The sequence below is a fragment of the Mycetomoellerius zeteki genome, unplaced genomic scaffold (assembly GCF_001594055.1).
Source record: "Mycetomoellerius zeteki isolate Tzet28-1 unplaced genomic scaffold, Tzet1.0 scaffold35, whole genome shotgun sequence".
NCBI classification, from domain to species: Eukaryota; Metazoa; Arthropoda; class Insecta; order Hymenoptera; family Formicidae; genus Mycetomoellerius; species Mycetomoellerius zeteki.
Window position 1 is genome coordinate 5,233,901 of NW_017257338.1, and position 17,026 is coordinate 5,250,926.

At 29.9% G+C, this 17,026-nt stretch overlaps 2 protein-coding genes across 4 annotated transcripts; both read left to right on the forward strand.

Annotated features, from left to right (window-relative positions):
- Nucleotides 1-1,011: 1,011 nt before the first annotated feature.
- On the forward strand, nt 1,012-6,761 carry LOC108725466 (pancreatic eIF-2alpha kinase). Its single transcript, XM_018452489.1, has 13 exons — nt 1,012-1,263; nt 2,177-2,303; nt 2,439-2,613; nt 2,952-3,114; nt 3,189-3,351; nt 3,426-3,678; nt 3,755-3,865; nt 3,980-4,136; nt 4,214-4,322; nt 4,434-4,633; nt 4,997-5,735; nt 5,814-6,161; nt 6,281-6,761. The coding sequence occupies exons 1-13, from the start codon at nt 1,136-1,138 to the stop codon at nt 6,491-6,493; spliced, it is 2,886 nt and encodes a 961-aa protein (XP_018307991.1). The 5' UTR covers nt 1,012-1,135; the 3' UTR covers nt 6,494-6,761.
- A 991-nt stretch (nt 6,762-7,752) lies between these two features.
- Nup154 (nuclear pore complex protein Nup154) lies at nt 7,753-16,574 on the forward strand. Of its 3 annotated transcripts, none has more exons than XM_018452800.1 (27): nt 7,753-7,837; nt 8,183-8,342; nt 8,459-8,596; nt 9,065-9,161; nt 9,265-9,428; nt 9,517-9,650; nt 9,764-10,029; nt 10,147-10,397; nt 10,480-10,733; nt 10,819-10,992; nt 12,450-12,552; nt 12,633-12,844; nt 13,003-13,100; nt 13,231-13,423; nt 13,512-13,606; nt 13,663-13,759; nt 13,864-13,941; nt 14,013-14,209; nt 14,278-14,425; nt 14,491-14,726; nt 14,800-14,947; nt 15,181-15,279; nt 15,363-15,483; nt 15,561-15,671; nt 15,742-15,862; nt 15,947-16,069; nt 16,336-16,574. In XM_018452800.1, the coding sequence occupies exons 2-27, from the start codon at nt 8,198-8,200 to the stop codon at nt 16,469-16,471; spliced, it is 3,939 nt and encodes a 1,312-aa protein (XP_018308302.1). In that variant the 5' UTR covers nt 7,753-7,837; nt 8,183-8,197; the 3' UTR covers nt 16,472-16,574. The 3 variants fall into 3 exon arrangements, with proteins under 3 accessions (XP_018308302.1, XP_018308304.1, XP_018308303.1); XM_018452802.1 differs by having other exon boundaries at nt 12,636-12,844; XM_018452801.1 differs by having other exon boundaries at nt 7,753-7,830.
- The last annotated feature ends 452 nt before the right edge of the window (nt 16,575-17,026 follow it).

Sequence of the window (17,026 nt, forward strand, 5' to 3'; positions counted from 1 at the left end):
GAGCCATCAGAGTCGGTAGTCGGATCGGCCTGCAAAGTCGATAGTCTGATACGGCCTTTAAGCAACGCGAACGGACCTAAAAATCAGGTGATCGAAAGATCGCTCGGCGATTGGCTGTTAGAGCGCATCTTCGATACGTGTCCTCATCGTCATTGGGCGAGAACAAGTGATGATGCAATAAATCTTTTCGGCGGGATTTTCTGTACACCTGCGTGAGTGAGTCATCAACCACGTGATTATTCTTGATAGACTCGTATAAAGAGGCACAATGCAGGGTACTTTTTTTGAGATAAAATTTATTTGTTTTTATATTTACTATTATCATATTTAGTAAAATAAGTAATAATGTATAAATAAATAATTTATTTTTATAATATATTTTTATATTATTTATTTATTTCAGCTTACAATGCCAAGAAGAGAATAAACATTTTTATGACATATCTTTTATAATGGAAAACTTCCAAAACCGTATAAATAATATAAATAATTGCAAGTAAATAACTAAAAGCACAATTCAGGAAGAATTTATATGTTATTTAAACGACAAGAAAAGTTATTATTCTAAACATTCCTTTTAAATACTATATAAATAATAATCGGACATATCAGATTTACTATAATAACTTAATTATAAATACTATATTATAAAATTTTGTTCTTATTTTTTCATTCTGCAAGCAGTATAGTTTTTCTGATGGTCAGCTGGTACATGTTTATATACGTAATACGTGACAACGATGACTAACGTCCAGTTCTACACTACACATTACATTAAACTTTTAATTACTTTTTATTTTTTCTAATTTTAAAAGTTAAAGAAAACGTTATAGAGTAAACTAAACACCGAGATTAAAAGTCATATATTGGTAGAAATTAAACATAATTGTAAAAATATGTAATAACGTACGGTGCGCATACTGCATAACCAACAGTCATTGCGCACAGTTCAAACATCGCATGTCATCGGCAGTGAAGGTGATCACAGGTGATCATCAGTTCGATGTGTGCTGTTAGATGTGTAACACATGTGCGTCCGTCGATCGACCTGCAATATAATCCGTTGCAGTAAAACTGATTAAAACTCGATACGACAGAATGCTACGTACGAACGGCACTCAGTCTCGCAGATAAGATGTCTCGTTTATGGCAACAAATATGTTTCTATTGTTTGGTGACAATCGCGATTGCACGTTCCCTTGTCTCCGCTGAGGATGCGTTGTTGCTAAAAACGTGCGATCAACACTTCAAAGATACACGCAGGTGATTGACTTCGATCCTCTTTCCTTTTCAAGAAGTAGAATGATGTTTGTAATAAAAAATTTTTTCCACATTTGTTATCTTCCTGCATGATTATCTTGTATATAACCATAAAATCTGAATGAAGACAAGTCGAACGAAAATTTTATTAGACACCTATTAACCTTCTACCAAAACTATTTTTGAGATAGTTTTAAAAATCTAGCTTGTGAAAGTAAACAAATAAAATATATTATAAGAATACCTGCTTTTGGGCTACAAAAGGTATGTACTTTGTTGCTGCACAGGATTGCACTAAAATTTTTTTCAAAATGTCCTGCACGATTATCTTGTATATAACCACAAAACATGAATGAAATTTAAGTCGAACGAACATTTTATAACACACCTGTTAATCTTCTACCAAAACTGTCTTCGAGAAAGCCCGAAAAATTTCTAGCATAAAAGTAAAAATAAAATGTATATACAAAGAACTCATACTTTTGAAGCCTATCCTTGTACTGGATTGCATTAAAACTTCTTGCTTACTTTCGTCAAACATCACAAATATATATCTATGACTACGTTTACACCAAAAACCGAACCCTGACCTACAGCCGAGTCTGATCATCTGTCAAATGTTTATAGCGACGGACTTAAATTATTTAGGTCGAATTTGGGATGTAGGCCACAGCCTAAATTCATAGTGAAAACGTAGCCTATTATCTATATTTCATTTTAAGCATCACTACTGTATACTAGTTCGGCTACAATGAATGGATGCAAAGTCTAGAAATTTCTATGGCTTGTTGAAAGATACGATTGACAAAAAACAATCAATATATGACTTAAAAGTTAGAATTAAATAACAAAATATTAATTATTTGTTTGATGTATCTGAATCTTGCTTATTAATAGATGTATTTTGTTTCGCCAGTTTGATATTTGTCAGTACATTGGATGGAAGTATATCAGCCCTCAATGCTAGCAATTATGGTAAAAAACAATGGACTGTTGATTTTAACAATGGACCAATGTTGTCATCCAGTATTCATGACGTAGAAGTAAGAAAGTGTCTATGAGTTTTCTTTATCTTTCAATACTGGATATTATTATATAAATAACTCTTATGACTTCCAAATATATAATAATATATTATTGTTTGAGATAAAGTGTTAATACAAAGTATTAATTTATAGCTTAACAATAATGGACAATGGGTACGTTTAATCCCGTCTTTGAGTGGACAATTGTATAAATTTGATGGAGAAAATTTGGAAACAATGCCGATAACGGCAGATCAGTTATTAGATTTATCGCTTCGTTTTTCTGATAATTTAGTCTACGCTGGCGGCAAAGAACTACATTCTTATGGTAAGTTTTAGTAAATTTTTTTTATTACATTGTGTGTTGTGTTATTTTGTTTTTATAATATATCAAGCATCTAGATGACAGGTGTTAAAAGAGGTTTCTAGTTAGCTAAATTTTATAAAAGATAATAGACAATAAAATTATATTTTCCAATAAATTTTATTTAAATAAATTTAAACAATTTTTTTTAAACAGAATTTTAATTTAAAACTCTCAGGTATAAAAGTTTATAATGCTAAAATTAGAAAATTTTTGAAGAACTTTTATTTTTTGAAGCTTTACATTTTTTACTTAAATTTATTGTTAGGTATACTATTTAAAAAATATTTTCTGTAAAATAGGTGTATTCGTCAATACAGGAGAAATAAAATATAAATGTGTTTCTGGTGTTTCTGAATGCAAAAACAACACAGATAGTCAAGAATATGTAGAAGAAGATATACTTATTATTCAACGTTTTCAACAAACTGTGCGAGCTATAGAAGATCGTACAGGTAGTGAAAGGTGAACTAATACCTATCCCAGTTCTATTTATAGTTAAAAAAATAAGATATGTCAAATAACATCATTGTTTAAAGGTGGAACTTCAGCGTTGGGCAATATGAATTAAAACTAAAATCTCCTGTTTCTTGTTCCAATGAAGACATTGCTCTAAATATAGAAATCAAAGCAGTTATTCCAGAAGGTTTGATTTGGGCTGTTGATAAAAGTAATCCTAAAGTTACGTTATGGCAGTATAAGGTTAGTGACAATTATAATTATAATGACAATTATAATATTTAATGTAAAATGATAAAAGTTATTATTTTTATTAGTTTGATTCTCCAATTGTTACAATATGGCGTGGAGACGTTTCTTCAGGACCTTTGGAAAAAATTGATTTATTCGATACCTCTCATTGGGTCTGGGGGTCGAAATATTCTGCAATTAGGCCAGGTTTATATTTAGGCATGCATGAAAGACAATTATATGTGCAAGAAAATCACAACGATAAAAATTTGTTAGAATCTAGTATGAATAAGTATGTTCAATATGTAAGATATTCGTGGCAGCCATATCCAGCAGCTGGTAAGCTTTTTGATTTATTTTACACTGTATATTTGCGAAATCAACATTTATTATTAATACTTTTAAAAAATTTCAGCAACTGCTATTTTAAATACTTTACCAGATAACGATGAAGATTCTATTAAAACATATGAAGCACAGAATGCAATTGCGTTATCTGTATTATATAGTACAGAATATATTAATGGTAATATTTGGACATGCTAATATTTTTAAAATTGCTAATTATAAAAATAATCATGTAGAATAGAGTAACTGTTGATATGGACAAATTTATGAATGTGAATTTATTCTTTTATAGGTAATGGATTTTACTTATATTCAATGGAAGTAACTAATAAGCAATGTAATCTTACCAATTCTGATATTCTACTTATCACTGGCATAGAGAAATCCATGCAAAATTATGAGGAAAATATCATGCCTGCTAAAGTTGTGATGTCAATTTGGGATTGGTGGTAAGTTTCTAATTATAATCATATTTATATAAAATATGAAATATATTATTTATTAAGTTTAATTTTTTTGTTATTAGGAAAGAGATTTTAGTAATTTCGATTACAACTGCCTTTTTATTGAATTTTATGTTGACACAACGTTTCTTTAATGTAACGACAGTTGCTACTAAAGATGCCATACCTGCGGTAAGTAAATAAATAAATTATAATTATTCATATTTTTTTACTTTCTTGTTTAGCTATTTTGATAACTTTATATTTTATTTTAAATTAAAATTTAAATGAATCATGTTTCAGCCTTTAATAGTTGAAAGACATGTAGAAACCAAAATAAGTGATACAACTAATGATAATGGTGAAAATTTTTATTCACGTTTCTTAATGGATTATGAGCTAGTTGATTGCTTAGGAAAAGGAGGGTATGGTGTGGTCTTTGAAGTTAAAAACAAAATTGATGCTTGCAATTATGCTATTAAAAGAATTGCATTGTCGAACAAGTTAGTACTTAATTATTTTCTCTTCTTTTTCAGTTTTATAGACTTATAATGTATTCTTAAGTGAAACTCAAATACTAAATAGTGTCGTACTTTTTCTAAACTAAATAATATTTAAAAGAATGATTATTTTTCATTCTTTTATTGTATTAATGTACGCTTAGTTTTATATAAATTAAAAAAATGGCAAGTTAAAAATTTACCAGGATTTTTGTAATGCAGTCTATTAAGATTCCTAAATTTACAAAGTAATCGATTACAGCGTCTAGTTGCACTTATAATATAAATATGATTATGACAATAGAACTTTAACTAGATAAGAATTTTATTTAAAAGTACTATTTTTATTAAAAAATACTATTGCAGCGAAGATTCAAGAGATCGCGTCACAAGAGAAGTAAGAGCATTAGCTAAATTGGAGCATCTCAATATTGTAAGGTACTATTATGCTTGGTTAGAGTGTCCTCCTAGTGGATGGCAAGAAGAGCATGATCAACAATGGATTGATAAACTAAGATGTTCAACTGATTTTCTTTCGTCGGAAATAACTCAAACCGAGACAAAACCTAATCATTCTGTGTACATTGATGTTTCACAAACTGATCAATCTTCTGTAGAAAGTGCCTGTGAAGCTTTCGAATTAAATAAAGTGGATGCGAACGATGATTCATACATTATATTTGAAAGATCAAACGAAAAGCAGTATGATAATAACTCGATTTGCATTAATACTTATAGTACCGAGAATTCGGACTTATCCTTTTCGAGTAGTATAACTGAAAAAGAATTGCCTAATAATAATGAAAATGATTATTCTGAAAGTATTGTATTTGAAGAAACTGATAATAATATTGCGAAAGAGAAAAAAGAACGCAAACCCCAAAAACCGTTTTCCTTAGATTTAAAGAAAAAGTCAAACACCAAGAAGTCTGCGAAAATGTTCCTATACATACAGATGCAATTGTGCCAAAGACTCAGTTTGAGGGAATGGCTAAAGCAGCACACGTCAGAAAGAGATTTTAATCAGATATTAAATATCTTCCAACAAATAGTGGATGCTGTGGAGTATGTACATTTGCAAGGATTAATTCATCGAGATTTAAAGGTGACAGGACGTCTGTTTTAAAATAATAAAAATCTATTTTATATTTTATTTTGTAGTAAAAAAAAATTGTTTTTTTAGCCATCGAATATATTTTTTGCTCTTGACGGTAAGATAAAGATCGGCGATTTTGGACTTGTGACTGCGATGATTGACGGATGTGATAGGACTCACACACCTGCAGCTGAATATGAAAATGTTTCTTTAAAGAACAATGTGCATACTGCATGTGTTGGCACGCACTTATATATGTCACCTGAACAAATGAACGGCCAAATTTACAACTACAAAGTAGATATTTATTCTTTAGGAATAATTTTCTTTGAACTCCTTATACCATTTTCTACTGATATGGAAAGAATAGCAACGTTATCGAATCTAAAAAAATCCATTTTTCCGAAAGATTTTGCAAAGAACTATTCTGCCGAGGTAAAGGAATACATCAAAATCATATATTATCTCATATATTACATATATATATATGTGTATATATAATGTTTTAATTGGAATTATTATGTAGAATATATATACATATATCTCTTTTGCAGTACAATTTGCTCAAAATGATGTTAGATGAGGACCCCATGAAGCGACCTACAACATTAGGTATTAAAGCAAGACCTCCTTTGAAGAATTATGAAATAGTTGATTTTAATACAGATAAAGATTCAAAATGGCATTTTGAATTGCCGCAACTGACTAGACATTCCTCTTTAACTAACAGTAGTAATAGCAACGGCGAATTGCCTGAGAATAACTGAGTGTGCAAGTTGCAAATATTTTTGACATTCATTTTCTATTAAATAAAGCGTTGTTTATTTTTCTTTCATAATTTCTTAGATTTGTTAATTACCCATACAACATGGACCTCCAAGGATGTCCTAAAGACATTCAGAGGATATATTCCTATGTCCTTTGAACATTCTAAGAATATTTTCAGGACGTTTCTTGGATAAAGTTTGGATATGTTTTTATTGTCATCATATTTGCACTTGTATATAGGAATTGTGCTTGTAACAATTATTTGGATAACGATACTACTAGATCTCTCAAAATTTTTTCAAAAATTTCGATATTTTTTTAATAGAATTAAAATATATAATTGTTATATCATTTTTTATAAACATTTTAGAATCATCCTCATTATTATATATCTTATCAATTTTATTTATTAAACATGTATAATATTATTTTGTCATTATTGATTATATAAATTTACTCTTTACAAGGCTGTAATAGAAAAAGTGAGTAATAACTTTTTAAATATAATATTATACAAAAGATTTCGACTGCTGCAGTTCTTTTAGATTATGTGAATCTCCTTTTACAACTGTACCATCTTCCTATATCTCTTTATCTTATCCTTATCTCCAACAAAATTTGTAATAATGAAATTTATTGCTCTTCCTGATTAACTAAATATAACGGTATAGATTAAAATATCATTCGAATGTCAGGATTTTTATAGAACTATCTCAAAACATAAATATATCTACAAACAAGATTATGCATTCTAAAACCTATTCTACAATGTGCTTTTTGTTTCCTGTTTCTTGCTTTTTGCTGTTTTTTGTATCTTGCCTTTTTGCTTCTTATCTCGTTTTTCGTTTTCTGTTGCTCAAGATAAACGTTAACGAACTTCAGACGAAACAGAAAACATATCAAGAAATATAATTGTCGATAAAACGATGACAAAGAGGAAAAAAACAAAAGGTAAAAAGTAAGAAACAGGAAACAAAGAGCACATTGTAGAACAACCATTATGAGCGCGGGTTTTATCAAAGCATTCTCGCATGCGCATGAGAATAGTCGCGAGCTGACTATACTTTGACCTTTTCGCACTCGTTCAGAGTATAGTCGGCACGCTTCTAACTACCAAGTCACACGGACACGGGCTCGTGCTTGTTGCCACCGGTTGCGCCAGGTCGCCGACCGGTGGCGCTGATCGCGTGCTGTAAGTGGCCCGGAATTCGTATCACTGCCTGCCGGTGCCGGTCTGGCGCGAATGAGTGTTGTGGAGTTGGAGGTTAGAATTGATTAGAGTTACGCTTGATGTTTTTTTGCATACATCGAATTCTAGTAAGACCGTATAACTACAGTATCGAGTACGTAATTATATCAATTTATCTTACATCATTCTATATATTCGAAAACTTTACATTCTAATAATTTCAATAAAAAATGCACATTCTCCAGATTTAACCTATAACTTTATCTCTTCTCTGAAACAGCATTATTTGTCATATATAATGCGTTGCCTTGTTTTCGTAATTTTTAAATTATTTTATTTTTGTGCATTAAACGTACTGAGTGGTTTTCTTGATATCAAAATAGCTCTAAAAGAAGAAGGAAAGATTTTTCTCTTTTAAGGTTATTAAGATCTATATGATTGTCACTTAAAATTAATTTGCAAATATATTTACATGTTCATGTATCTTGTCTCTTTCTAGTAATACTTTTAGGAAATGAGGAATATGACGCTTACAGAAATGGAGCCTTTAAAAATGCACTTAGACTCGTTAGAGATGGCTGGAAAAATGGTAGATAAACATATTATTGCAGACAGCAATTTTCCATCCTTAATTAATCTTATGCGATATAATGTGCAAGGTAAATTATACATTAGCTATATAAAGAATTAGTAAATTAGTATTATAAATATAACTGTGAAGGATATTAATGTTAATTTGAGGCTAAACCAACTGTAATTAATATATTTTCTATAGGTGGACCAACTGTTAGTGGTCTGGATGATCATGATTATCCTAATTTAAATGGTGCATCACTGACTTTAACAAATATTAATCAAATGAAGATACATAGTAAAATTCCTTTGCCTTCTGAAGTCATGGAACACTTTGGCCGTATCCTTTCTAAATAGTGAAAACAAATACTTTATTATGTATCAATTTATTGTTCTTAATTGATATAAATTATAATAATTTGTAGCATAAATTGATTGAAAAGTAGAAAGTTATAAGTGAAAGGAGTGATGTGAATTACAGTCCATTTTGGAATTACAATTACAAAATACTCCTTTTTACTTCAAGTTTCTAATCAACATCTCATAACTAAAACATACATGAGACGAGACTTATCGATTATAACTCTGCTGCTTTTACATGAAGCCTAAATTATGATAACTATTTTATGAATATTAACCTGTGGAGGACTGGAGACTCCTTTAGGAGACTTGATAGTAGCGCCACCTTTTTCGCCATTCAACCCCATGATATTGACAAAAAAGTTCTAGCCCTTAAAATAAAAAAGTCGATCAAAAACATGCTGGTCCTCGGAAGATTAAATATATTTAATCCTTAATAAAAATGTAGATATGCAATGTCATTGTATGATGGGCCTTTTCACAGAGATTTCGAAAGCATGGCTTACAATTGATAGTGATATTTATTTGTGGTCATATGAAAATGAGTAAGTATTAACATTTTGAATTTTATTGATAAATATGAATTTTTATAAATTTATATATAGGAAACTAAAATGTTAAAAATTTTTTTGCTCTAAAATTGTATAGATCTGATGTTGCTTACTTTGATGGGTTGAATGAAACTATTATAAGTGTAGGCTTAGTAAAACCCAAGGCAGGAATCTTCCAGAGCTACGTGAAATACTTATTAATTCTTACAACAACGGTAGAAATAACCATTCTTGGTGTTACAATATCCGATGCTGGAGGAGGTAATAATTTATTATTACAATTCTATTTATTTGTGTTTGTTAGGAATTATTTTTTAATTAAATTCAATCTTTTTTCGTATATCTACAGAAATGCAGTTAGTTCCAGAACCGATCTTTACTGTTACTACCGATGGAATAGGAATCACTACAATTGCTAATACTAATAGTGGCAGAATATTTCTTGGTGGTAGAAATGGATCACTTTTTGAAATATATTATCAGGTTAAACATCTTTTCAAGCTTAAAACAGATTTATTCATTTCATTGTTCTGTCAATAATTTTTAAAATTCATTTTATTCTGTATTAAAAAATAAAAAAATTTTTTCGCATATAGGCAGAGAGCAGCTGGTTTGGTAAACGTTGTAAAAAAGTTAATCATTCAGAAGGTCCATTATCATTTCTAGTGCCATCATTTGTCACTATGGCACTATCAGAGGAAGAAGCTATAATACAGATATCTGTGGACGATTCACGTAATATTTTGTATACTTTGGGTGATAGAGGTACAATCACGGTTTGGGATATTGACAATGGTGGCGCATCTAAAATCACTTCATTATCTCAAGCTTCTTTGGTTCAAAATACTGTTCATGTTGTTAAGTAGGTAATCTTTTATTAATGTACTTTACATTAAGTACAATTACATGTACTTAATGTACAGTACTTATATAATATAATACTAACATAAATCGAATTATTAAAATTTGTTTCTTCCAGAACTCTGGATAGTAACAATTTTCGACCTCTTGTAAGCATATCAGCCATAATGGAATCCGAATCGGTACACTTGAATTTGGTTGTTGTTGCGGCAACAGGAACTCGTTTTTACTTCAGTTGCACTTCAATTTCAAATCCGTCAAGTAGACCACAAGGTTTACAATTGATACATGTCAGACTACCACCAGGTTATGCTGCAAATGCTCCAGTAATGAGACCACGAAAAGTACAAATGGCCTATTATCGAAAGGGTAATTTATTTTTTCATAATATATCTTGAATAACACATTTGATGCGAATATAATTCATTGCATTGCGTAAAATATTTTCTAGGGACCCTTTTTCTTGTTTGCGGTGGTGATACGGAAACCGCATGGTGTTTGAGTAACGATGCTTATCCATTCACAAATTACTTGGCTGAAACTCAAAGTATTTTGCCTCTTGATAGTCCAGCTTGGGCTATGGAGGAAATCATAAGAGATTCGGCTATACACATAGAAAAGCAAAGTAGTGCTCAGGGTGAACCTCCTTTATTAGTGCGCCAACATATGGAACCACCAAGGAAATTTATATTCTTAACAGCACAGGTATATATAATAGATACATTTTTATCATATCTATATGAGACATGCGCATACATTGGTCATTATTATTATATTTATTTTGTTACAGGGAGCGATAATCTTAATGCAAGTCCGTCCTGTAGATATACTGAAACAACTTCTCTTAGAACAACGTGGTCCTGATACCGAAGTAGTACGCGCCTATTTTCAAACACAATCCTTAGAACAAGCTTGCGCTACATGCCTAATTTTGGCGACACTTGAGAGTTCTCAAAATGCTCAGGTAATGATATATTTTTATATATATATTTATCAAATTTTACTTACAATGGAACTTCTTCACCTGTTGAGCAAGTTATGGGAAATGGATGGTATAATACATAAGGGTTTCACTTAAGAACTCTACTAAGAATCTCTAATAAGGATATTTTATCTTATGCTGCTGCAGCTTAAGAGTTGCAGTAGAAAGTATGACATGGTTGTTATATTAAAGGGGGCTACGTAGATTTGTTTTTTATTTTGTTGCACTAGATTGTATTTGAACTTTTTTCTCGTAAATTTCAAGTATATACTTATTTCGTTTTAAGTACAGAAAGTATAAGCTATAATAGTAGCTAATAAGATAAAAATAATAAATCATTGTATGAAGTTTAAAGCTCCAGAAAAAAAGTTAAATTTTACAGAAAAGAACTTTAACAAAATGGTTTAAAAATAATAAATCATTTACACCCGGGAAAAAGTATTTCATATATAATTATATATAATTATATGTAAAATTGACACATTTATGAAAAAATGTTATATATAACATTTTTTCTCGGGCACGAAGTCAAATATACTTATCAAATTAGTTTTCTTTATTTATAAACTTATAAAGAAAACTATTTTGATATCTGACTTTGTGTAATGATTTATTATTTTCAGCTTACTTTTTAAAATTTCGTTAGCATAGTGATTATATAGTGCTTTCCATTGCAACTCTTAAGCCGCAACTTTAGATATCCTTAGTAGAAATTCTTAAGTAAAACCCTTATGCACTATACCATTCATTTCCCATAACTTGCTCAACAAGTGAAGGAGTTCTATTATTAGTAGTGAAAGCGAGTGGAACTATATCATCTGAATTTGAAGTTGTTCCATCAGTTGCTCCGTCGGTTCTTCTTCAAATCCCCTGTATGGTTTTCCGACTCTATTCATGGGTCACAGTACCATGCGTATCAATTCTAGCCTTGTAGCCCCTTCGGAGGCAGGGACTTGCTTATATTTTTCAATCTGGTAGTAGTGGAATTTCACTCTACAGACTTTGTCACTCGAGGGGACCTACAGTTTAACGCCGAATCCGCAGATCGCGAGTCAATCATACTGAGCGGTGAGCCACTCGGCGCCCTCTCCGTCGGTTTATCAGTCCCAGTACTAAGTCTATTGTAGTGAGTCTTATATGAGATTGTTCAAACTCCCCCTCCTTTAGATCCTTAGGCTTAATATAGTCCTAGAATCTCCACCTTTTTTAATTATGCAAATTACTGTCTTCAATCAATCTCCTCTTACAGAAAGAAATATAGTCAGGATGGAATCCGTTAATTATGAATTTTCTTTCATACGAGCCACGCGTTATCATCTTTAAATTTTATTTATATTTTGTAATTTATATTGTTAATTTTGTTCTATACTATATAATACTATACTATGTATTATTTATATGTTTATTATTAATAACAATAAACATTTTTTATGTTGTAGTTGTCGGAATGGGCCACTCGAGCATTCTTCCTATATGGTGGTCAAAGAATAGCAGGGATATGTCCTCCGATTGATATGCATTCTGGTTTCCCTACCATACCAGGTATAGTATTGTGTTCTCTTAGAATTCAAATGTCCATATAATATTTTATTTATATATTTGATTTACATTTTAACATATAGCAGATTTACGCACATCTACGCCCAGAGTGCCAATTTTCGATTCTAGAGTCCAACCCTTCCGATCACCCACGCAAATGGGGCTTACCACAGACATTAGTTTGCAACATTTCTCTGCTAAACATAGCGGGTTATATTTGTATGTCGGAAGAATACTTCGTCCTATATGGAATGTAAGATGTATAAAACAAGAAATAATAAGTAATAAAACCGTGGTAAGTAACTTTTAGAGAAAAATTATTATTGTATGTAATTTTTTAAAAAATATTTCCTCGATTGTCTATATATATATTCTGAAATGAATTGTGTGTTATTATTTTTATTTTTGAAATTTTAATGCTTATAAATTATAAGTATTACTTATTTTATTCAGATTTCCAGTACAGTACCAGCAACACAAATTACTTGGATCTTAGGTCATTTGCAAGCACTTAGATCTTTCTTAAACAGAAATACACATATCACAAAACAGTATGTATTTTCTAAAACATATAATTTTTTTATATAATAATATATGTATATGTATGTTATAATTTTATTAGATTATAATAAGCTAATTAGGAAGTCAATTAAAACTAAAACAAAGTATATACGTATACAGACAAAGCACAAGTAGAGGTTTAACAGACGGTTTTGAAACAACGATGCAAAGTCATTTTCAAGAACCAATTGTGGAAGAAAGAAACTCCTTGGACGCCTTAAAAGTTTTCATTACTCATGCATGTGAGGTTTTAGGTTTATGGAAAATATTATGCGAAAATCAGCTAAATAATATCGTCAACTGTCTATCAAAAGTAATTTAATTTTTTTTTCATTAGTTAAGCTTACTGGAAGATAATTAGTTTTTTATTTTCAAGATAAATCAGAATGTTGATCTTTCAGGATCAAATTACTCAATTTTCTACAGCCACCTTCAGAGATTTAATTTTAATAGGTCACGAAATATCTTCTCTGCTCATCGTTCATTTGATTGATAGGTAAGTTTATAAATTTTGTACAAATATTCCAATAATTTACAGTTAATATTTTGCAGTTATCTTGGAGATAACGCATCAGTGGATTCCGTAAGTGCAAAATTAAGAGAAGTCTGTCCCAATTTATACAGAACTGAAGATGCTGTTTGCTCTAAGGTAACATGAATATAATTTTTTTTTTATAAAAGTTATAGTCTTATCAACATTTATATGATAGGAATTATATAGTATAATAATTATGATCATTTTCGTAAATTTAGGCAAACGAAATTCTCCTGAAAGCAAAAGGGTGCACAAATCCCGAGGACAAAGAATGTTATCTTCAGTCTGCTTTAATGGTACGTCATAATATCATCTGTGCAGCGAAAGGCAATATTTAATTTTACTTATTTATTGAATATCTACACAGCTTTGTAAAGAGGTAGCACCGAGGTTGAATCTGAATGCAGTGTGCCAACAATTTGTCGCATGCCAATTCTACACAGGTGTACTTGAATTGTGTATTTGTTGTGCAGAAAGAATAGATCCCAACAACGCTGCTTCACATTATTATAAAAATAATGAACCTATAGAGGATCAAGAAGGAAATCTCGCTTTTACGAAACGGTACATAACAACAGCATACATCTTTATGGATAACAACAAGTAATAATTTAATACAATTTTATTTACAGTTCGGAGATTTATAAGGAATTTACCACAATGTTAGATCACTTGTATCACCAGAGCATCTCTAATCCTTTAACGCCAACTATACCGAGCAAGCCAGGACCTCCTTTACAAACAGCATCAAATGCTGTTGTAATACCGGCGAAAGAAATTGTATGTAATGTAAATTTTTTGCATATGTATTTTGAAATGTATTATAATATTAATATTTTTTTTAGTTACATGAGATCATAGACGATGCACTGCATGCACCATGTGAGACTCTTCATTCCTCGATTTATACTTGGATGATAGATAGAGGACTTCACGGTGAATTAGTTGCTTTTGCTGCACCTTCGCTAGAAACTTACCTCAATCGTGTTAATGCGCCTGAATTACTTTGGCAGTTCTATGAAAGAAATAAAAATCATGCTGCTGCAGCAAAGATCTTGGATTCTTTGGCTACCAAAGTCGGGTATGCACATATATTGCATGTAATATATAATGTTTTGGCAAAAATATAAAAATTTATATTCATTTTTTTACAGATCGGAAATATCACTCTCAAAAAGAGTCGAATATTTAGCACGTGCGGTTGTATGTATGCGAAGCGATCAAACTGGATATGCTCCTTACCTTGGAATTTTCTTACGCGAATTAGAAGATAAATTAGAAGTAGCTAGAATGCAACAACAGGTACATATTTTAAGCTGTTAATCATGAATTCAATTCTCTACAAAGTGGAACATCTATAACTTTACGATTTAGATCTTTCTTTTATGTATGCAATCAATAATTGAAAAATATCTTAAAGAGAGAAAAAATAATATAGGTTATATAAAGTTTTATGTGCCATTCATATTCTAATATTTAAATAAATTTAATGTATTATATTAATTAATAATTGATTTCTCAAATGTCTTTAACAGATACTTGAGATTATCAGCAATCAGCAAAACCTGTTCGATTCGATGATAGTTACAGATGCAAAATTGAGATTAAATTCTTCGTTGCTTGATATTACACAGGTTTGTAATTTTAACGAAAGTATGTTATTTTTCATTTAAATCTTATTTCTCCTTAAGATTATTATATACAATATTAATTATAGTTATATGAAGAATATGCAGAGCCTTTACAACTTTGGGAATGCAAACTAGCTATCATTCACTGCTCGGGTCATCAAGATGACATGTTAATTAAAGGAATTTGGACCAACATAATTGATAATGGTATACAATAGTTTGCATATTTATAATATTTTAACAATAGTTTTCTCAACTTTCTAATGCATTCTTAATGTTCATAGAATTAGAAAATGCAACGGAACCATCGAATGAGGATAAAATGACCATTTTAATGTGCAAAATTAAAGTACTTGGTCAAGAATATATCGGATCACCGCATTGTTTCCCAATTGGTAATTATATTTTATGTATATTTGATTTTATATTGACAATAAAATTTTAATTTTAATTCTTTTGTTTTAGATTTTTTAGTGAAACAATTGGAAATGAAGGCATGTAAATATAAAGTAACTAATACTAGTATTATAACTTCTTTCTTGGAATTGGGAGTAGCAATGGAAGATCTTTTAGACATTTATGATAAGTAAGTATATTAATTGCAAAATTTCGGCGTTCTGATATTTCAAAGTATGATATTTCATGTTATGCTCAAACTGTCTGTCTTTAGAATGATTGGTAAAAATACCCGTATTTGGTTAAATGAAGGTAACGAATTTCACTTAATCGAATCAACAGCGAACTTGGTAAATCATTTCATAAAAAACATGACTGTAACAAACAATTTTGTCAGGTGCGTATTATTTATAAACTAGAATCTCGATTATAATTCATTGTACTTCATATTGCAGAGATTAGAAATCAACTAATACAAAATTCAGATTTTTTAATTAAATTTAAACATTTTGAACAATATTAAATATTTTATTTTAAAACAAAAAAGAAAGCGCACAAAATATAATTTAATTTAAATAAAAATAAGTAAATTTTTTATTTTTAATTGCTAATCAAAATCATAATGTTAAATTTGGTACTAATTAAAAACTTCCTTTACTGCAGGAGAAAGATAATAACAAAGTGTCAGGATGTTATTTCGAAATGTTTAACAACTCTCTTTAGTAAACCTAATGGTGGAGAACTCGAAAGAGAAATAACAAATTTGCGTTCAATTCAAAGTATATTGAATCGTATGTAAAGCAACTTTACTGAAGAAGAGTGTATACGTGTATATACATGTTATCACGAAAAAGAAGAAAGCCTTATGACTTCTAAGTTATTTGATACTTTTTCCTGACGCAAAAAGCAATGTTATTTATGGTACTATCATTAAATAAATTAATTGCTCAACTTTTATGAATGTTTATCAAGATATAAAATTTACACAATTTATTCCAAGTAGACTATTACTGTATAATCTTTTACAAATTTGTAAATTCTAACAATACTGTATACTAAATAATAATATAAAATTGTCAAATATATATATGTGATGTATGTATCTAAAATTATTCCCTCATTTATTTAGCATTTTATCAAATATGCTTTATACTTATAAGTCAAAGCTAATGAAACAAAGTTGTAAAGTTAGTAAATAGATTAGAATGCTAATTTTATACAAGACGTAAATAACGATGTAATATAAGGTATTTAAATATTATGTACAAGAGATGATAAAATTAATAAATTTGGAGGTGCAGTAAAATACTAATTTAGAAAGTGTATTATATCTTCTACGTTTTTTTAGTTTAAC